General features: G+C 39.0%; 1 protein-coding gene across 6 annotated transcripts in view; it reads left to right on the plus strand.

The window, feature by feature from the left end:
- The window catches only part of ulk4 (unc-51 like kinase 4), a 96,758-nt gene that overhangs the window by 33,680 nt on the left and 40,001 nt on the right, over positions 1-23,077 (plus strand). For all 6 annotated transcript variants that reach the window (XM_025061682.1, XM_025061681.1, XM_025061680.1 and 3 more), the window contains 8 exons: positions 66-283; positions 435-481; positions 681-759; positions 6,794-6,901; positions 9,403-9,486; positions 17,429-17,590; positions 18,410-18,595; positions 20,924-21,051. In XM_025061682.1, coding sequence (XP_024917450.1) covers positions 66-283; positions 435-481; positions 681-759; positions 6,794-6,901; positions 9,403-9,486; positions 17,429-17,590; positions 18,410-18,595; positions 20,924-21,051 — 1,012 coding nt within the window. The remainder of the gene's footprint in view (positions 1-65; positions 284-434; positions 482-680; positions 760-6,793; positions 6,902-9,402; positions 9,487-17,428; positions 17,591-18,409; positions 18,596-20,923; positions 21,052-23,077) is intronic.

Here is a 23,077-nt window from a genome sequence, read left to right on the forward strand (position 1 = left end):
CAAGTATTTGTGCTTTTAGAAGCAAGAACCTCATTTTTTTTTTACTTTCCTTTTCTATCTTCCAGCTGAGAAGCTTCACTCTTTAAGTGATAAAAAATGGACTCTCTTCCTGTCAAAAATGTGTTCTTCTCTTGAAGAACAAAATGGCTCGACATTTGTGGCCTCCTCCACAGCTTCTGTTACCCCTGTGTCAGCTGCTCGCTCCAAGTTGAACTTGTTGTGTTATCTCTGCTCTGTGGCCGGGCATGAACATGTTGCCAACAAACTGATAAACTCAGAACTGGTAGGACAATCTGCAATTCTATTTTAATATAAAGTACATATAAAACTTTAAAAAATAAAGGGTATAAAAGTCATGGTTTACCATCGTAAACAACAGTGTTTTCACATTCTCTCTTTTTTTTTTTTCTAAAATTGTTATTTTTTTCTCATAGCTTCCAAGTTTACTCACAGTGTTACAACAGGCTCCTAACTGGGATATGTAAGTACATTTTCTATCAACCTTCATACATTTTTTGTTCATCTCCAGGAATGTGGGATGGGCAACACTACTCATGAAATAGTTTAAAAATGATTTAATCAAGTAAAATAAAATAAGATTTTTCTAACTTGAGAGAAAAATCAATTTTTTTCACTTTTAATTCCACCATCGTTTAATTAGATGACCAAATGTTTTCCAGACGCAGCAAGTGTCTCAGAGTGATGGGTCTCCTGGCTCTGCACTGTACTGAACTGGAAGAGGAGAGTCCTGTTTCTGAGGTTTAAACACACACACACACAAAAGTATAACCTTAATACTTTACTTTTATCCAGTTAGAAAATATAATAATTTACTTTTATCCAGTTAGAAAATATAATTATATGATTATATTCTTTATTTCAGCCTGTCTGCAGTGCACATGAGCAGAAACAGTACTGTCTGAAATAATGACTTGAACTCCTTATAACCTTTAGTTAATTTTAAACAAACAGATAAAGTCATCATTAATGACAGACACAGGAGATAAGGAAACTTTTTAATCTTTGTTCCACCAAGGCTTTAACGATATTCACCACGTGGTGGCAGTATAGACCACCAATAACCCACCATTTCCACTACTGTATATGGTATATAGTAGTTCAGTATAAGTATATTATATAGTATATTATAGTGTAAGTATACGTATATTTTTCACAGTCTCATATATTAAGATGCATTAGCAAAAGGACAATAGTGTAAGTATAATTATATATTTGGACAACCTCATATATATTAAGATGCATTAGCAAAAGGACAGCTGTGCTGCCTAAAAGTTAAATAATTATTGCTCTCAGTTGACGTCAATTCTCCAGTGTGTTGGTGGAGAATGGTCATTCTCTTTAAATCTAGTTGTTTAATTCTCCAGTGTGTTTGACATATATATGGTCACTCTCTTTAAATTTAGTTGCTATTTCGTCAGAAGCGCCCAGTGTGTAAAAGCTATGATAACATTGAAGGGATCTTTCATCTATAAAAAGAATTAGGATTTTAACCGGGTCGAAGTTCGGTTTATTCTGCAGTACTATATCGTACCAGTAGGTGGCATTAAAAAGCTTCAATACTAAAAGACTCGCATGATCCAAGGTACACACAAAAACAACGTCACTCTTATTAATCTTATTAATCTTATTAAGTGTCATAAAAAGAACACACGAGTGTAACACAAGACGAATACTTGATACATTTTATAAGGAGTCAGTGATTATCATAATAACTATCAACATATTTGAATCAGAATGAAAACTTTTTTTAATTGCTATTTCACATATATATACACCAAACAGAAAGATCTCTTCTGACTCAGCTCTGATAATGTTCAGTGACATTTCTCCAAATACCATTTGAATTTTAAATTGCCTCTAGATTGTCAGTCATGTCGAGCCACACTTTTCAAATACATCAATTTACTTTGTCTTATTAAACAATGCTCTGTGTAAATATTGTTCAGCATTAAAACACCATGTCACTATTGGACATGACTGACACATCAACATCTACCTGAAGCTTGTGAAGCGTTACTTCACAGATGTTCAGATAAAGGTCAGCTGAGCTAACGTACCAGTGCTAGTAGCTAAACTCCTGCAATGTCATCCTTTCAGTACTTTTCTCTGTTGTTCCTAGTGTTTATCTGTGGTTTCATACCAGCTCTTTTAATGTAATTACAAAGGATAATTACAAACACCTTTCACTGCACAACTGCAGGAGTGTTGCTTTAAATACAGTTCATTAACTTTACTGAACCAACCTTTAATTGTCTTCTCTCACACACATATGAGACGACACAAGGAGCCGTCTTAGTTTTGTCCCTGTTATTCTGAAAAGAGAGAAAAAAAAAAACACTGTGTAGTCCTGTTCCTCCTTGTTAGTGTTTACTTTTTGTCTTAGTGTTTTGGTTTATATTTGTCCCAATCAAATCATTTTCCCAGTTTTCCCTTTTGCTCTCTTTCTCCACTTGTTCTGACACTTCACAGCCACCACGACGTCATGGCGATTTACAAAATGGCTGACTGTGGCAGAGCAGTGTGTGTGTTTCAGTGGGCCTGTTGTTAAAGACAAATGATGAAATTTCTTATATTCCCCCTGCCTTCCTGAAGTTGCAGTTGTGTGACAAATCGTTAGCGCAAGGAAAAAATCTGTACGTTTGTGCAAGTTTTACTTTGTGTCATTACGTTTGTGTTTGTGTGTGTGTTGTGTTGTTATGGTGGGTGTTGAAGGGATTTCGGTTGCACTCAGCAGAGTTTGTCTGTCTGCTGCTCAGCACTGTGTATATTGTTTTCCCTGTTAGTGTGAATGTGCATGTTATTTTTGTGTGTCTGTGTCTGCAAGCCTCTCAGCAGGGGTTCTTCTGCTGCAGTCCTGCTGATTGGACTGACAGGGTTGGGTTTAGTTACCATAGTAACTGCTATATGCTTCGATTACCCCTTTGCCTCCACCCAAAAAACATTACACACCCACATACACACACAGGCACACACAAATGCAAAACAAACAAAAACAATTTGTCCAGGCACTTTTGCTTTACTTAGTAAAAGTTATACTTCTTTTTTTTTCTTCTTCTTCTAACTGCCTAATTCTGTCGTGTGATAGAGTTTGCAGACCCCCTGTTTTTAGAGCTAACAAGAGAGGATGTTTTCCCCTTTGCTGTAGTTCAACATTACTGTTATTTTTCTTTGGTTTATGCAGTGGTGTTGTTAAAATAAGATGTCCTCTGCCATGGCTGTCTTGTGGGGATATGTGCTCCTAATGCATTCTAAAAGCCCAACATAATCTTGAGAAACAAACATTCAAACAATGTTGGCTCAGGGAAAACATTACCTGAAAAAATATGTGATGTGTCCTGGAACTCAAATGAGTCTGAATAACAAGAAGCAACTATCAGACTCCTAATGGATGTTTTGAAATGTTTTTCAAAGTCTTCTCTACAGTATGTACTTTGGGTCTAACAACGAATACGGCAGGAGCATTTCCTGTTTTAAAGATGTTTTGTCTAGAGCCCCAGAAGGTCAATAACAGAAAAGAAAATGTGTTTAAATGAAAAAAACAAACACACAAACCCAAACCAAAACCAATTTTTGGTTGTCATCCAGGGTGTCTTTGCTGTAAGACAGCAATGTGAATGTTTTAAAGAGGCTAATTTCTGATTAATTTTCCCCAAATTAAAGATGAGATGTTTCTGAAAGACTTTAAAGGTACTTTTAAGGTATACAACAGTTCAACATCGTCGTCTCTGCAGTAATTTCTCTGTGTTCGTCGTAGCCACATATCGACCTGCTCGTGTGCTGCGTGTGTTGTTCTTGTTTGTGTGTGTGTACAAAAACTTCTTTGTGTTGTGCTGGGACTCATTTTTATTCTCCCTGCCAGTGTTCCAGTGTTGCTTATGCATATTAATTAAGGACATAATGTTTGTGTTTCCTCTGTGTGCATTCATGTGCATTATTTGATCTGAGGGAGTGTTGATGCAGAGATAATGACAACCCATTTTGGTAGAAAATTGCGAGTGCGTGTCAGTGTAGTGCCGGTCGCATTTACTTTAATTATGGCATCCAATAACTGCAGCACACCATACTTACTACAGAGTCAGGCAACATTTTGGGGAATTTAAATGTTGGACCACACACGTTTAAATGCCAGTGTTTCAGGTTTAAAACTGTGCTCTCACTGTCTGTGTTCTGTAGATGTTGTTGTTGTTGTTTATGGAGTAAGAGACCAGAGAGTAACTGATGTAAATAATGAGTACTGTGATTGTAAGGAGAACATCTGTGTGGTCAGTTTGACAACACAGTTTGAGTTGATAATTTGAAGTCTAAACATTAGACTTTAGAACATGGTTGTCTTCTTTTCTCTACAGCCCGCTGTCAACAAAGGTCACAGCAAATTCTTGCACTTGAACTCTTATCACAGTTTAAAAACAAAAGGTTACAGGTTAGATCTTTTATCTTTTCACAGACCAACCTGAGAGTTGCTCTTTACTGCATTAACGCTGTAGCTGTCTAAAAGTAGATTGTAGCTACTGACCAACCTCTGAGTTGCTCTTTACTCCATTAATGACTGTAGCTGTCTAAAAGTAGATTGTAGCCCATTAATGACTCTAGCTGTCTAAATGTAGCAAATGTTTGATGAAGCAGATTTTTTAGGTTGTTGTAAATAGGAAACACAGGTCTGAGCATCTAGACTTGTCCAGTCAGGTGCATGCACTCAATGTCTACAAAACTACACTAATCACTTTGTGAAGAAAGCTATGGTTCCTGCAATGATGGGAACATTATTATTTTCTTATGAGACTTTATTTTCAAATGGTCTATTTTGGATGTAGTACATAAACACATCGTGATTCACACCACCCTCCTGCAGTATGACATGTTTGTTATCTTTGGTCCAAATGCTTAAACTTGATGATGTTGCTGCACAAAATTAATGTAGGGCGCTCTCAAGACAAAAGTTAAGCCCTGACCTGTTCTTGTTTAACAAATTAAATCATGTAATTTACCCTCCCTCCCCTTCCTTTTTCCTCCCGCAATAACTTTCTTTTTCTTACAGTCCAAGAGATAGGGAATTAAGTGAATTGACAAACCACAAATGTTTTGCTGAATTTCAAAGAAGGCTGCCAAATTATTGGAAATATGATTTGTATGTTTAGGATTCCTGTGACAAACTGTTACCCTAGCATGCTCATACATGGCTCAGCATAATGATACACCATTGATATTTGAAAAAAAAAATAAAAAAAATAAAAAAATTCTCCCAGGAAAGACATGCAGCATGTTGAGAGAGATGTGACTAACAGACTTGTTACCTCTCCGCACCCTTCTGTGAGAAAGGGTGACGGAAGGTGAGAGACGGTAACAAGTGAGAGCTAAAATTGTAGGTGAGCGCCTGAGAGATACCGGGTGATGGAAACTGTATATTGAGGGCAATTCAAAGTAAAGACAAAATTAAGAAAAAAAAAAGTTTGAGAGTACAACAGAGTGAGGATAGAGAGAGCAGCAAAAAGGAAAAGGAAAAATGTGGAGAAGGGAGAGCTACAGGAGTGAGGCAGATTTTGCTTTAGATCACAGAGAGGGGGAAAGCTGGCAGTAATGCTAATGCCAAGAAGCAGCCAGGCAGCCAGCAAAGCTGTCTCTGCATATAGTTAATTCTGTACTCTGTGTGTGTGTTTGTCTCAGTTAAACAAGTGTTGCATTTGTTTACCTAGTTATATGTGCGCATACAGTAATTGTACATCGTTGTGTGTATGTGTGCAAATGTATGACTGTGTGTATTTGAATGTTTTTTTTTTCAACAACAAGGTTTCTGTCCAGCTCAGAGTTCTACCTTCTACTGCTCTCCCACACATTTTGGCTGAATTTTAGTAAATCTACTCTTCTGACTTCATTATTTCATTTATGAGGGCATTTACACACAGGTTTTTTCTCACCACCTCATATTACTGTCATAACAATACTACTCAACAAGATACCTTACTCACCTTTAGTCTTTTTCCTGCAAATGCACTGTCAAAGCCCGTGACAGGTGGAGCACTGATGCTAAAAATAGTCTTAGCAGTGAGTAAACTAATTAAATTAATTAATTAATGATGATATGTAGAGGCAGCTAGTTTTTTTTTTTTTTTTTTTTAAATACCCTCTGTACAACTTTCACTGTTCCTCATCGTTGAACTGAACATGGTCAGGCAGATTAAACCCAAATCTCTCACTGCAGTTCATGGTGACCCCCCGTAGTTTGTCCAAAAACTACTCTAAACTTGCAACAATGTAAATTGTTAGTTTATGCTGATGATGCTGCTCTGTACATTGGTACATTCAGCCTGACTCTCCTTCAGCTACACATACATTTTAATACTGTACAGTTTTTATCTGAAGTTGAATGAATCTTAGACAGTAGAGAAGCCATCTTCTTAAAAATCAAAATGAATACTCAGAAGGTTTACAGAAGTAAGTAAGTTGGTATTTGATTAAAATACTGCGATTTTCACTTGATGATCCTTCTTGCTCTTTAGTCTCTAGTCAGATTTACTAACAAAAAGAGTAGCCTGGAGAAGCTGGAGATTTATTGAAATCGGTTTAATTGCTCAAGTAGCTTTACCCAATGGTTCTTTCATGCTGCATGGTCTGATTGTACACCTTCAGATGCATTGTCATGTAATGAATTAGTGATTTTAAGTCTCATTATTCAGTGGGAGAACAACCTGGTTGAGACCTCTTTTTTAAACGTCTGTTTATTTTTTGGGGTCATTTTTAATAAATAAAATGCATCCTTTCTCTTCTCTCTCACCAGGCTGTGACATCAATGACGGACCTGTTGAGGGAAAATCAGAGGAATAATAAAGTGAAGCATTTTCTACTGCCACCACTAGGGGAGTTTCTCTACCTCATCACGTCTCAGGTAAAAGCTGCACGTAAGATCCTGATATCTTAATGTAGATTAAAAGAATGGAAGATCAAAGAGGGTTACACAGACCAAAAAAAAAGAAAAATCAAAAACAAAAGAACAAATTATTATATTGCACCACATCAAAACATACATTATTTGAAATCCCTTTGCTTATTTAGGCTAAGACCTGAGAGTATAAAAGAAAGAGAAGCATTTTACACAATGAGGAGGCACTCTGTGCTAGTGATGTTGGGAAAAATCTGACTTTTAACTTAAGCAGATCAAACTCAGGGATGTACAGACAGTTGTCTGGGCCCACAAGGTTAAAATGACTGAATAGGATGAAAAGGAAACATGGAAACAAACAAGGGAAGAGGAGATCTAAGATACATTTACACAAGTCTGTAAAATCCATAATTATTGCTACTGTCCTCTTTCTTGGTTCAAGATAGTGTTTCAGATCAGCTTTTCATTTTAATATTGACATTTTAATATTGTAATGGTTTTGCTAAGTGAAGGCGAGAAGTAAATGATCCAGTATTCAGGAAAATACAGCGATGTGGAGAAAAAAAAGAGCCAGAACCGCTGTAGCTGCTCAAATTTGATTCTGCAAATTATCGTCAATTTAGGAAAAGTCGTATCAATTTCCAGTGTATGTAATCTGACTGCACTATTGACCATGGACTTGATCCAATATCTAATCTCTATTATCTATTCTCGAGGAACTCACAGGGACATGATTCAGCTGATCGTGTGAACACAGTGAGTGTCACTTTCAGTAAGAGTGAAAAAAGTCTCTTTCTACTCTTTGTTTGATACACGTTGTTATAAGATAAAGGTCGGAAGGTCAGAAATGATCAGGGGTTATGTTGTTTTTCTCTTCCAAATTACATCATTTATCAATGCACTCTCAGTAGTTTGTACATTACTACGTTAATGTTTGTGTTGATATTTGCCAGACATATGAAAACTGTGAACCTAGACCAGCCCATCATTTCATGACAAAACATTGACAAACCTGTAGAAATGGAGGTGTATGTTTTCAACTCAACAATTCACACAGTTTTCAATGCTGCATGAGCTCAAGTGTCACTTCTGCCCCTGAGTTTAGTATCAACCTGAGAATTCCATGTTTCTCAACTGCATCAAGGAATTGACAACGGTACAACTGTGTCCTTGTTTTATTTATACTAAATCTTTAAAGAGTCCTCCGGGGCACCTGCAGGTCGGCTGTTTCTTGGTCAGAGTCAGGGTCAGCTTCAGCTACTGTACTACATCCTTTTCCAAGGTTATGTCTCAGCTACAACCTCTGCAACACACAAATACTGCAAAATGTTATTGGATTTTCCCAAGGTTAAAAGTAACTGTGTTTTTTGCCAAGTGTGTGCATTTGGGAATAATGTGAAAACAACATGGTGTAAGACAACAAAAAACACTTTTGAAAATCAAACAATTTCCAAACTCTTAGACTTACATTCTATATGAACTAAATTCAACTCAATGGCCACAATGGTGGCAAACAACACCTTTTTTGCTACCTTTTTTTTTTAATATATTCTTGCTCTTGACTGCGTTCTAATGGGTGACTATTTTTTTCTTCCATGAAACATCATTAAAATCAGTTTTATTAGAATCATTTGGAATTGCACTTAAAGTGTCCCCTGGTACATTCACATGGTTTTCTGCTGTCTTCTTGTGCAGCTCCAGTCAATGACAACGATTGGTTGTAGCCTCCAGTGCTGTCTTTTTCCTCAAGGTTAGATATAGCCTAGAGCCTCACACACCAGTTATGAAACCCACTAATATTTAATGAAAATATTAAAAAAAAAATTACAGGTAAGAAAAAAAATATACAATATCAGGGGGTTGTACTGACAGGGAGGATAATACGGTGCATACAGTGTAAATACTTATTTAAGCCATTAAAAATTAAATAACTAAATATTCACTTCATTTATTTAAATTCTTAATATTTGATTTATAGGTTGTATACAATTTGTGATTCTATATATTTCATTGATTTTGTGGTCTCATTTGGTACAAATCTCATTTTGGTCCCTATTTCTTGACGTGACGTGTTGCAGGTAACTAATACTGGTTAAAGTTAGAGTTTAACAAAAATCATGTAAACATTATGTAACATGTTTACATCATTGTGAACATTTATATGAATAAATGTATTAAGCAAATAAGGTAAAGAAATGTTGCTACACAAACACACTGAGTAGAAATCTATGAACACATATATCTGAATAGTTATGAGGCATGTTTGTACTCAGACCTGCTAACCGAGTAATCAAGATGTCATGACTCCCCTGACTCCCACATCCCCTCACCAACTTGGCCCTATCTTGCCCTTTTCCTTGCTCCTGTGTACTCGCATCTCCTCCACATTATCGCTCTGCCTTTCTCCCACTCCCACTCTACTCCTCAACTGCCCCTGCCCCCAACCATGCCCCCACCGCTCTCTCCTCTCACCCTCTCTCCCTGTCTTTCCTATGCCTCTCTATCAGGAAGAGAAGAGAGGCTCCCCAGAGGGACTGTGGTTTGTTCCCGCTGCCGCCTACACTGGCTTAATGAGGAGCCTGCGGGAAGGGGTGAGTGTCTCTGTGTACGTCTGCGTGTGTCTGTTTTGTGTAGCTGTGACTAAGTCTCTCGCTGTGTGTGCGTGCGCCTGCAAGTATGTGTGTGGGGCAGGGGGATCCCTGTGAACAGTAATGATGAGGCATCTGTGGGGGCCTAAAGCATTGTTTGCCAGCTGCAAGTCAAGGGCATGCAGAGCAGGCACACACACATGCATGCGCACACACTCTTACCTGCATCAAACGCAACCCTTTACTGCTCGGCAGCCTGACCTCAGTAGCAATTAGGGCCCTCCAGACACACACAGATACAGTAGTTGGAGCAGGAGCATAAATAAACCGCCTCTTGCTCCGTATTGCTGGCTTTTCTTTCACCACTTGCTCGACACTCTTTTATTCAATTATGCTTCTCAAAATTTGCCAAATACATAAACAGGTAATGTAACGGCGTTGGCATCTCCCTGCCGCTGGTAAGAGATTGAACTCGTTTGTTCCGAGCCTCCTGTTCTCCTCTTCAATAAGTGTCTCTTATTCAAGTCACTAACAGTCATAACTGGAAGAAACTGTATCATTGGCTGCGCTCATTTATACTGTAGGTACACTGTGTAAGTTTGAGGTGAAATTATTCTGTATACCATTTCCACTGGCACAAAATATACATTTTAAAATACTTGTGTGCCTATAAGTGTACACTCAGGCAGGAGTTTGAATTTTTAGTATATTCACCGAGATTGAGTCGGATCTGGTCTGCATCGTCTTTACAGAAGCCAATGGTCGACCTACGAAATACTGATTACTGACAGCAACCATCTGAGGACATTTTTTTTATTTTTTTATTTGACCTGGTCTAACTATGTCACCTGATGTCGCTCAATTCTGGAGACAGACTGGTGAAAATCAATGCCTCTGATAGTGTTTCATTTGCTGTTGATGGCTGTTAAAAACATGCCCCCTAGTGGTCAATTGATAACCTCTGTATCATATAATTAACTATATTTTTATACACTGCATTTCATATCAGAAATGCTATCAATCAACCATTAATACTGTTAATTGTCATTAAGATTTGTAAAAACCCTATTCCTAATATCCCATATTTTTAATTAGTGTCTCACAGGGTCTCTGTTGCCGAATGCTGAACTTTCTTTGACAGTAGTGACTGCAGATGCATTGGTCATGTAGAAGTAGAGAAGGAGAAGGATGAGTGTTGTTTTTGTCTCGCAGGGCTAGAAGGGGTCTTACTTTGGTGGCCCACTGTAGCAGTATGAATATAGATGAAACTGGTGTGCACAGTTGTCAACTCGTACCTACTGTTGCTTCATTACCACTGGGAGTGTAGCGGGGGGTAGATGAACAGAGGAGGGGGTGTGTGTGACAGGGAGAGGGGTTGAGAGGAGGAGGGAAGAGGTTGACTTATTTATCATTATTGAGTTGTGAGTGTGCTGCTGGAAACACACACTAACACATACACAGCCTGAGGGACCAGACACTCAAAGTATATGTGGTATAATTGTTACACTGCTGTCTAAATAGTCTAAGTTTGTCTTGTGGGCATAACATTTCTGGCACTAACAAGATGGTTTTCTAGCTTACTACACTTAAACATACAGTCTCAAATTTGCACGGAAATAAGATCTTTTCTTATAAGCAAATGCCATGTGTTTGTGCAGCATTTTGGGAATGCGCAGCAACTCAAAGTCAGCTTGAGAATTTGCTTCCACCAGCATTTTATCTCAGTTTATTTCACTGAATGGCGGCTAAAGCACTGCTGTTATTGGGTGTTCTGTTGACACAATGGAAATCAATGGAAGCTTTAAGCCCCGGGGTTGAGCCTTGGTAAATTGTGTAGTTTGGGAGCAACAATTTTCAAGAACAAAGCAACAATAATAGCAATAATAGTAATGAGATGTTACCTGTTCTAGATCCAGTCTAACTTTACAAGCCTTGACCAGCGGGGAGTAAACAGAGTATTCCAAAAATACTGACATTTGAGTAAATGTCACAAAGGAGTTTACTCTGGAGACACAATCTCTAATGTACTTTGATTTTGGCAGAGAATTGTGGGTTGTGAGATGTTACTTATATTTTGTATATTTTACTTCATTTGAGTTGGAGACCATAGTTATGAATGCGTCTGTCTGTGGACTGGTGAACTTTCCAGGGTTTACCCAGGCCTCACCCGAAGTCTGGGTTTTTGCAGCAGCTCCCTCCCAGAGATTCTGAACAGGATAAAGCAGTAGAAGACGAACTAATTAGCTCCATAGTAAGTGCAAAAAGTCTGTATCTAAAAAAAAAAAAAAGGAACATAATCGAGAAAGACTGAGCAGCTCATATTCACCCATCCTTATTTGCCCTGGAGAGGACTTCTGTTGCTGAAATGCCCGAGCTTGGCTTTAGCTTTTTTAATAATCACGAAGAGCCAAGTTCCATGAAAGAATATCAAACCTTTTACCCTCATGAGCGCTTCAGGTTTTTCCACTTTCCTCTACCACAGTCCCTTTACTGAAATTTGATGAGCAGAGATGCTGCCTATAAATCCATATGAGGTATAAAGGAGCTCAGTAAATGATATAATTCAGTCCTTGCAGTGGCAGATCAACGCATGTTTTTAAACAACACAAAGGTCATTCATTTCATAGAATACGATACATGAGTAGGTAGAAAAAGGTCAGGCTCATGTCTGCCCCCTGCAGTGCATTCTGGTTTGGTTCTCCCAACTTTTGTCTCCACAGCTGTTTATGTCAGATAAGTGCGAATTAACGTTTTCTTGCATGTTGATAATAAATATTAGGATAAACAATGAATTAATGTTTTCTTGTTGATAATAAATATTAGGATAAACAACGATTATATTGGCATTACAGTTAAGTTAAACCATTAAACCGTTAAGTTAACTCTGCCATCTTGGCTCATGCAGATGTTTGCAAATACAACTGTATCTTTCTCTGGGGTTACACCAGTAGTTTTCTGTTGGCCTCTGGTTTCTGTCCGAAAACAAAAGTTCTGAAGTTTGCTGTGTTCGTCATTGTTTGTATTCCAATAACCCACGCTGTCAGATTAACTCTTGGATCCTTCAGCTCCTCCTTTTTTGTTGGTTTGTTACCAGAGGGATGTTTGGAAAGACTAGCAATTTGCAATTTAGTCCAAATGCGGACAGTGAGTTTGTCTGCCCGTGTACTAAATGTAAATTCGGTGCCACACACTTTTCAACACATGACAGCACTGAGCTGCAGTGCCAAGACCCTGTCTAATGCGCTCCAGGCAGTGTGGTTTTGATGCAATTTCTGACCCGCTGGATCACCCCAGCCCCCCTCTGCTGCTGTTGAGAGTTACTCCTGATAAAGCACTGAGGTAAGGGATGGAGATCGTTGCACTAGACGGAGAGTCGACTGCAGGGGCTGAGGTGAGGGGGTCGAGAGTGGGCAGAGAGCCAAAGAGAGCACGGTGGTTCTTACTGGTGGAGCGGTGGGGTAGTGAGGGACGGCACGGAGTGACAGGTAGGATGAACGAGAAGGGAGGAAACAGGGGGGTCAGAAAAAGAGGGAGAGTGTGTTGAAGAGGGGTGGAGGGGGGAGTAGATGGCATGGTGTGAAAGACAGGTTTCCAGGCCAGACTTGAGCTGCAGGAAATTATTTATGAGGATGAACAAGATGATGCTACTGCTGCAAGAAAAATGTGTGTGTGTCTGTCTCTCTCTCTCTCTCTCTCTCTCTCTCTCTCTCTCTCTCTGCATGTGTGTGCAGGGGAAATGGGTGTGAACAGCAATACTGTGTTAGAAGCCAAGGGGCAGAAGGTAAAAATCCCCGTACACACACACACACACACACACACCAATGGAGATCCTATAAATGATTTATTACTATCTCCCACAAAGGAGAGGAGAACAGAGAGGGACTCTCTAAACAGTCATGGGTCTTACCCTCGTGTCTCTAACACAGGATGTGACCACTCCACAAAATGTATTCACGCACAGACGTGTGTTAACACCATTGTCTAACCTAGTAATATTTACTTTTTTAATATGATGTTGATTGATTGTAAATTTACATTTATTATTTTTGGATAACCTCATGCAATAGTTTTGGGCCCTGAAAAGGAGAAAGTTGTTGGTACAGTTTGTGTGCGTCTGTGCTGTTCCCGCTGCCTGTCAGGTTGTCCTTCTGTGCTATATTTGTTTGCTCGGGGAATACGCCAGTGTCTGTTTGCCTCCCTGTAACTCTGTTTACTGGTTTGTGTCCTTGTTTTGTCTCCGGGTTGGCCCATTAGTTTACAGGTTTTCATCTCTCTTCTGCTGCTCTTGTGGTTTTGAACCTGTACTTGTTGCTCTTTTGTCCACAGCTCGTCCTCTTTCTTCATGCCCTGTTAGCCAGTTAATCAGGCAGTCTGTCTCTGTCTTTGAGTGTGGTTATTAGTGGCGTTAGATGTGCTGTGTGAGGCTGATTGATGACTGCCTGTTCCTGCCATAGGGGCTTATTCAAAACCAGGTGCGTTGGCTTCTAAAGGACTTCAATTACAGAGGAAACCCACATCAGACATGTGAACACACATGCGGGCTTACACACAAACCCAGCGCCGGTCTACGTGATAAAGTTTTGGTGGTAGATATATAAACCTCTTTTCAGGTTGAGACCATGTGCAAACATGTTGGGATATAAACTAATCTCCTCAACATCCCACAAAAAGAAAAAAAAAAGTTTTATTATTCCATAACTGCCAGGATTTGGTCTCTTTTCATCTGAAAACTAGGGGTTTCCCCACTTTATTTTAGCCTGAAGTTCAACATTGCCAAACACATTTCTGAACCTGAGTGTAATTCAACCCCATCACTGCAAAACCATTTTGTCAGGTTGATAAAATAAATATTAATTTAAAAAAGAATCCTTGTCTAAAGTGAACAGAATGTAAGACAAAGTTTAGCTATTTGCAGTTGCCAAGTAACTGATACTACAAAATATGTTGCTCCACTTAGACAAAAAGAAAATAAATTTTAATTGCTTATATAGTTTAACGCCTTTTTCATCACAGCATTTCTGAGCTTATTAGCATTAGTTGAAGCTTACATTAATGTCATTTCCCTTTTGAAACAGACCACAAGGAGTCTGAGTTTGAAGTCATTTGTGCAAAGAAAATATATATATATATATAAAATACAGGTTTTCTATTTTGAGAGGAAAGGAAACCTTGAGATTGTAGGGTTGTGAGTGAAATGTCTAGTCGTATAAAATGAAGGTGGACAGAAAAACATGTATTTACAACACAACACAAAATGAACTAGCAGAACTTTTGTTACTGTTTGTCCGGTTCTAAACCCTGTGGTTAGGACACAGTAGTGAAAGATCAACTCTCTGTCACGCTTAACACAAGTGAAGTGAAAGCAGTCGATTCAAAATGAATTTCAGCTATTATGAATAGCACTTTACTAAAAAGGAATTTCAGCAATTATGAATAGCACTTTACTAAAAAGGAACAAATTTGATCATCCAATCGTGTCCATTCCCCACTACAGCCAAACTTCACAAAGTCACGTGCGCTCAGACCAGGATAAGGTCCCTGATGACCTTGTAGCCATCGTATTGGGAAAGCCATTTCAAATATTTCACATTTATTTCTTTAAAGTTGACTTTCTGCAGATGTGAGGTTTAAGTAGGACACGGAGTATAATATAATGAGTGTGTGAACTTGTTTCTCACACTAGGAGAAATTATAATGAGAATAACTTACTCCTTCCTCTGTCTCCTGCATTTCTCTCACTGCATCATAATGATGGATTTTTTTGCATGAACAACTTGTTTCTCACCACTTGCAAGGGTATTTCTCTCCCCCCTTCTCTCGCTCCGTCTCTCCTCCTTTCTCTATCTCCATATTTTTCCCTCCTCTTCCCTTTTTCTCCCTCTATGTAGTTCCTGGCAGGGCTACAGTCTGTTAAAACACAGACAGTGGGTGCTCCCCCGTGGGCTCATTAGTGAGCTGGTCCGCAAAGCCTAGGGAATGCCGGAGCAGACCATTGCACCGGTTCCCATAGGGGTGTCAGAATTAATTCATTACGTTGTCGTCCCACCAAGTCCCCCGGTGTTAAATGAGCAATATTGGATGAATAGGTTGGTTATCCCAGCTATCAGTTATGATTAGGGTTCCCCAGCGGGTTGAAAAGTATTCCTTCATTTCAATAAAACCTCGTGGTTGTGAATCAGAGCAGAACCTTTTATCGATCGCGTTTGTTCCTCCGCACCCAGGGGTTGTGCTGGACAATAGGGACTTTTTCTTTTTCTTTTATCAAACACTGCATATTCACACAGATGTGCCTGACAAATCCTTTTTCAAGATGGAGAAGATTAGACAATAGGCTTTGTCCACCATGTGGTCAGACTGAATGCCAATTAAGAATGTAAAAGACACAGTGATGTGACAGAAGGGTCTGTGTAATCTATGGAGATGTGTACAACTTCACATACAGATCTAGGGTGCATGCACTGAGTTTGTTATAGTGTAGATTATGGTCACGTGATCTACATATCAATATATTCAAAATTGGTAGATTAGGTACGATGGGATAGATAGGTATGACAATGATGTCATTATGTTCGTTAGTTACTTAATTTGTCCATAAGTTTTAATAATTTTCATTATTAGCAAGAACAGAAGTGACATATTTTTCTGTATTGTGGGAACATTGAAGAAAATAAGAGAAAGTTCCCGTTAATTAAGCAATTATATGTCGGCTGCGCTTTAATAAAATTACGCCTCTGGAATGAATGTTTCGGTTGCTATAATGAGCATTTACCACAAGATACATTCAACTGTGTTTTATGAATAGGCTCTATTATATTGTATTATATCTGGTGAGAGTGGCATCTAAGTGATGTAACACAGTGAAAGACAATAATAACCTGACAGACGCAATCACTTCTGTTCCACTTCCTGTCTCTCTACACAATGACTTTCCTGGGGAAAAAAAAAAAAACCTCATTTCCTCAGCCATGGAGATTTCATTAGTCCTGGCCCCATTGTCTGAACATGAGCAACTACTTTCTACTGAGGCAAAGGTGTGTGTGGGCACAGTGTGCGACGTACACATAAGCAGGGACGCACACAAACACTTGCGCATAACTTATATACAGTGTTTTCTCACACGCTGTACTTGTGCGGGGGTCGACGCCGAGAGCTAATCTGATTGTCATGTGGTGATTGAATTAGACGTTTGTTCATCTCTGCCTTGTATGACGTGGACTTTTTTGAGTTTTGTTATTGTGGCATAATGAAGTAGAGTAGCACTGTAACAGACTGCAGTACGTAGTAGTCGATACTTGTACACATTTTTCTGATGTACTTTTTTCATGTATTGACCCAACAGACGGCCACCACATGGAAGTTATGAACTAATATACGCTAATACTGTACACTTATTTTCAATGTGACGATTATCTGCGTTCTTTTTCAGGTCCAGGGATTTCTCTCAGAAGGGTCATGAATTCAATGTCATAATTATGTCTAAGTTGTTTCTACTCAAACTACAATGTTGTTAATTTATCTGAGCTCCTTCAACCAAAACAACCCTCTATAAATCAATGTCAGCATTTTTAGTTAAACCCAAATAAGTCTAGTCAGTAATAATGGGTTCCGCTTGTCATGATTGGCTCATCCCTCAATGCTTTAATCCTGTGCAGGCTAATTTTTTTTTTTTTTTTGTCATGACAAACTTAATTAGTTATTTAGAAATTTCAAATAAGAATAGAAATAGTTATTATTGTTATTATTGCTATTAATATTATTATTTGAGTTACATTACTACCAATTGTTATTATTGATAATTTTTTTATTATTTGAGTTACATTACTACCAATTACTGCTCAGTGATTTTGTAACAGAAATGTTCATCTACCTGCGAAGGAGAAGATAAGAAATGCACTTGTGTGTCTTTCTTTGATTCTTGTCATAAAATTGTGTGTCTGTTTTTCAGGATGATCCCGTTGTTCATCACATTGCTGCTAAAGCCGTGGAGAACATCTCCACCAGAGTTGCTGGACCGCCCCACCCACTGTTGACGCCAGAGATAGGCTCCGCCCTGTGGTTCCTGTTCACTCACTCTCCTGTGGATGCTGTCAGAGTCACTGCCATCTCCGTTAGTTCATACCCAGAACACAAACACACCTTTACATAATACACTGTGAGATACTGTGGTTCAAAAGACTGTAGTTTGTTTACATTTAGGTGAGACATTAGAGATAAGGAAAAAAAGTTTTCCTACCTCTATATTTGTCCATGTTTTCTTCAATACAGTAACTACATAAAAGATCTGATTATGAAAAAAACTAGAGTTAAAAAAACAACACTTCAACTGCATTTCAGTTTCTTTTAAATAACGTCTACTGTCAGTTTTTACGATTTAATCCTCAAACAATGGTCCCTTTTCCTAACATAATTTCCAATGTGCCTTAAGCATAGTGAATATGTCATTATAATTGCAGCTCTGCATTATTCATATTAAAGTGCCTTCTAAATTTAGACTCTAATTACTTGTTTATTTATTTTCTGTCTCCCTATTTATTGTCACTTTGTCAGTCTCTGCAGCGAGGGGCCATCTGCTGCAGTCACAGTGTCCCCTACAACTGAGAAAAGATTTTATTTTTTTGTTTCTTCCCTGTTGAGGATGTTAAACAGAACCTCAGCGGTATAAACACAGCAGCCTGGGAATTAGTGTTGAATGCACACTTCCTTCCCTCTTGGAAAGAGGACAGAGGAGCTGGGAGAAAAGATCCTAACAATTGAATTAGGCTCAGTACTGGTTCTGCTTTTTTGCATTTGCACTTGGCTCATTTAAAATATGATTCTAGAATATTCAAACAAATTCATACACGGAAAACTACAGACTGGTTGATTGAACAAAAAATATTTTCCGGGCCAATAAAAAAACATAATGTTTATTCTCTCATGTCCCCAGTCTTTGTCCAGGGTGACCCGAGTTGACCCTTCAGTCTTCTTGGCAGTGATTGATGCTTGTGGTCCTGCAGCCGTTTTGGAGAGTTTGGCCGGAGCTGGGTCCAGAGTCCAGCAGCACCTGCTCACTGCTTTGGCCACTGCCTTAGTGACATCACAGATTCAAACTCACCGCATCACTCAGAGCAGGGTTTGTATGCTTCTGTTTTCAATAATACAGAAATCATTTGAATATGCTGTGGTTCTATTGCCAAGCCCCACAAAAGAAGAGACATGTCTTCTAGTCTAAATACAAAAAAAATATTTCTTTTTTGGTGGAATAGTTGTTTATTTTTTTGGATGTTCAGATGTGTAGAGGTTAAACTGTTAGTCCTTGCTTGTACGGGACGATCTACCTCCTGATCTCCAGCTTAAAAAATATCTCCTGTCATACTTTATCCTGTGTTTTGCTCTAATAGGGACCAGAACTGACAAAATGGTTAACATGTTATTTTTTTTACAGCAGGAAGACCTAACAACCTCAACCATAAACGATTTAGGAATCATTTTTACTTCTAGGTTCCTTGTGTTGGTTATGACTCATTTCCTGTGTACCAGTGTGCTTCACACTAATACACGAGGTCTGGGGAAAAGTGTTCCAGAATCTCTTCCTCTTTCTCTCCTTTCCTTTGGCAGGTCTGGGGAAAAGTGTTCCACAATCTCTTCCTCTTTCTCTCCTTTCCTTCCATCACTTGATGAACTAATGCTGAACTGTGCACAGACTAATTTGTCGGGAGTTCATTATTTATTTTCTCCATTAGACAGCCCATGTGACGTGGTATGTGAAGTTCTAATCTCGGTGAGGCAGGGGGCGCCGATTGATTTGAAGGTTTTTAACACTGAGTCTAGCATTGTTAATTGACTCTGAACTGAATTTATTTGCATTGAGCATTTCCAATTTAACAGCAGAATACAAACTTAGTACTTTAACTCCTCTCTAATTATGCACTGATATGCATTCACCCCCGGCCCCCCTCCCCACTTACACTCACTCCCCCATTACCAACCTCACCCCCTCTCCCCTGGCGCAAAGACAGACAATCCAAGAGTTTGTTTACACAGGAGTCTGTTTGTTTGTGTATGTGCTGTTTGTGTGCATGTTTGTGAGAGATGTCATGTGTGTGTGTGTTTGTGTCCACAGATTCACATACGCAAATGTGTAGTGTGTGTCAGTATCTGGGCTAATTGGCTGAATGGATGTGCTGCAGCCTTCTATTTCAGCAAAGCATTGTGGGTAGTGGGGAGGGACTTATCAGCAAGGCACACACTCAGAGGGCTTTGAAATTAATTAAGTCGGTGTGTCATCCATAAACACACATGCATTGAAATTCCTCCACACACACACACACTCACACACAAACAGCTGTATTGCATGGTGTTGGTTATAATGATAATGATAATTAAGGCTCCGAGCAGAACTGAACTGACCCTCACACCTTTGTAAGAAAGAAAAGATTTGGCTGCAACCATGATCTTCACAACGGCCGTTTTCTAGAAGATGCAAATGCCTTCTGAAAAGAAGCTTCAACTTCCTTCTGTGGCCACACATAGAATAATGAGTAAACGAAAAATATTAATTGAATTCATTATTAAGTGAATAGTGGTTTTTAGCTGTTTTTAACCAACAAAAGACACAAGGCTTTTATTTCAGTTGTTTTGTTTGTGAGTAGGATACAATCGGTATTTGATGAAGTGCCTGATAGTTCAGTGATTTGTCAACAGCCAGACAATGGCACCAAAAACAGATAGAACATTTCTTGTAGGTGTAACAAGCTAGCACAGGTGGTTTGTTAGCAAAGCCATAATTTAGTCATCTTCCCCCCAGCAAGATATGAAGCAGACTGAAAGAATTTTGATCTTATTTGAAGACGTCATCATTACATACAGGTGAAAATGTTGTATTTTCTCCCTGTCTGGGCCTGGATTTCCTCCCACTGTCCAAACACGTGCACATCAGGGGATAAGGTTGACTGAAAACTCTAAATTGACTAAAGTCATTGAATGACTGCGAGTGTTAATGATTGTTTGTGTGCGGCCCATATGGACTGGCAAACTGTCCAGGGTCCAGGGTGTACACCTGCCCTCAGCTGTTGACAGCTGGGATTGGCTCCAGCAAAGGATTAAACTGTAGATAGTGTGGAAATGAATGAATAATTCCATGCCAAATTACTTCAAAAAAATTTGAAAATTTTTTAAAAAAAGTTCCACAGCATTACCAGTATAATATGGTAACATCATTATCTTATATGTTGATTATCACTCCAGTTTGTATTCACAAATCAGTATTGGCATTTTTTACAGCTATTTATTTTTATTTTTCAAAATACATCAAATGTAAGAAGCTCCATTTCTTATCTGCTTTCAGGTGAAAAAAAACTGACACCTATAATTTAAAAAGAATTGAAAAGTATGTCATTCTGATAAGACACAAGTCATGTCAGAAAGACTCAGAGTATTCCGCTGTGTTTGTGCCACGTAGGATTTGGTGTTGACGGTGTTGCGATGTCTGGAGAGTGCATCCAACGTGACGAGAGCCAAAACGGTGCTACTGTTGCTACTGTTAATACAGGACAACCCACAGATACTGCTCTACTGCTGTCAGCACAGGTGAGTACACACTCACACGTTCAAATATATCCTTTCCCCACTTTTTAATATTAATGATTTATTATTTTTCATTATATATATATATATATTAATAGAAAATGTACTTCCAAAAACAACCATAAGGCAAAACTAGGTTTTGATATAGATGCATTTATAATTCAGTAACACAATGACATTTGGGAAAGAAAAATATTGAGTTGTAATTTGACGGGCATTTTTATGCACATAGTTTTTATAACATACACTACATAACACATGAATACTGCTTGAGGCTAAAGTGCCTGAACTGTTATCTGACCAAACAGTTGACTACACTCTCGTCTGACTGCGATTTGAGATTTGGACCAGCACCGCTTCTCCATCACTCCAGTCACTCAGTCAGACCACACTGGCTAATTAGTTTCTCTGGAATGTTCTTGCCCATCTTCACACATACGCTTCACTCTCTGAGAACAAACCCCTAGCATTTGTGAATTCCATACCAAGGTGTGATTTTCCCTTCAATTATTTAACTGTAGCTTTCAGTGTGCGTCACGCACCCACCCAGACAATCAAATTCCCTCTTTCATACACATTGTGATACGCCAAACCCTAAAAATTGTGCTCCACTAAAGTTTCACGAAGCAGAGAACTGCTAACATAACAGTATTGGTGTTTTCCCCTCCGGCGTGCTTGCAAATGTAATCTCCACAGACACCTCTCAAATCAGATAATGTGCAGTGGTATTTGCAACGACTGCCATTATGAGCTTTCTGGTTTCACTGCAGGCAGATTCACAGATTTGCTCCAGTGAAATTATTATTATCTGTCAGCCAGTTAGACTGGATGCTGTTTTCTCAGTAGTACTTCAGGGTCTGCTGAGAGACAGGCAGCTGGTTCTGACTAAAGACACGGCCAAGCAGTCGGTGTAGTCGGGCTGACAGGACGGGAAGCTTGAGTGGAGCTCACATTGTCGTTTTCTGCTCAGGCTACGCCGTAATTGAATGTTGAAAGCTCTACAAATGATTCGTACAGGAGGAATCTGCTCACCCTCCACATGTATCTGACCAACGCTGACCAGATCACAGGTTTTCTACAGTCGAAGCCTCATTCAATTTAGCAAACTTGCTAACATGGATCATATGACGTTCTATATTTTTGTATATGTGTTGTTTAAAGCAGCCTGGTTTCAAAAGTGGGTGGAAAAGGGGTTCTTCATACAAATGCTGCTGCGGGGTTTGGAGGGGGGGGTTGATGGTGGGGCACATGTACTCTGAGGGACCTTTGTGTTAACTAGAACAGCAGCTGTGGGAATTCTAATACAAATGTATGTACCCTGGACATTCATCCTGTGCTGCTGCATGTTGTAACTTCAGTGGAGCTTCACATGGTTCATTAGAGCTGGTTGTCCTGTGTTTCACCCCTTCTCTCACTCGTAGTGCAGCTGTGATGGTGCACCGCTCATATGATCAGATGCATATGCATGATATAATACACACACACACACACACACTCGATTCCCTCGGTAATTTATGACCAGTTGGTATTTCAGTTTGAAGAAAAGATGCCCTAGTTTACTGACATATGGATTCTCATAACTGTGCCTCGACTCCTTCTCTTTCATTCTCTATTTATTCCAACTCTTACTCTGCGCAAAGTTTATTTTTTATCGGACTGCATACAGTCCTCTTTACCTCCGCCATTTCTTTTCTATCTCTCAGCTCTGTCCTGACTGATGTAGGCGTAAGAACATTTTATTGGAGTTTCATGACGAACCCAACGATGTACTCACTAATTGCTTACAGATGTTGTTAATTAAATATATACAGTATTACTTAATTGATTGATAATGAATCGACTGTCGAAAGGAACCAAGTTATGTGACGTGAGGAGTAAGGGAAGTAAGGGCTGTGCACCTCACATGATATCACAAAAAATACTGGAAAGCAAGAAAATACAATTTAGAAACATGAATGGTTTTACCTGATATAATCCAAATAACAGTCTAAATCGTTCTAAATGTTCTTTTTCTTTATGTTGATCATTC

The sequence above is a fragment of the Cynoglossus semilaevis genome, chromosome 13 (assembly GCF_000523025.1).
Source record: "Cynoglossus semilaevis isolate Cse_v1.0 chromosome 13, Cse_v1.0, whole genome shotgun sequence".
In the NCBI taxonomy this organism is placed as follows: domain Eukaryota; kingdom Metazoa; phylum Chordata; class Actinopteri; order Pleuronectiformes; family Cynoglossidae; genus Cynoglossus; species Cynoglossus semilaevis.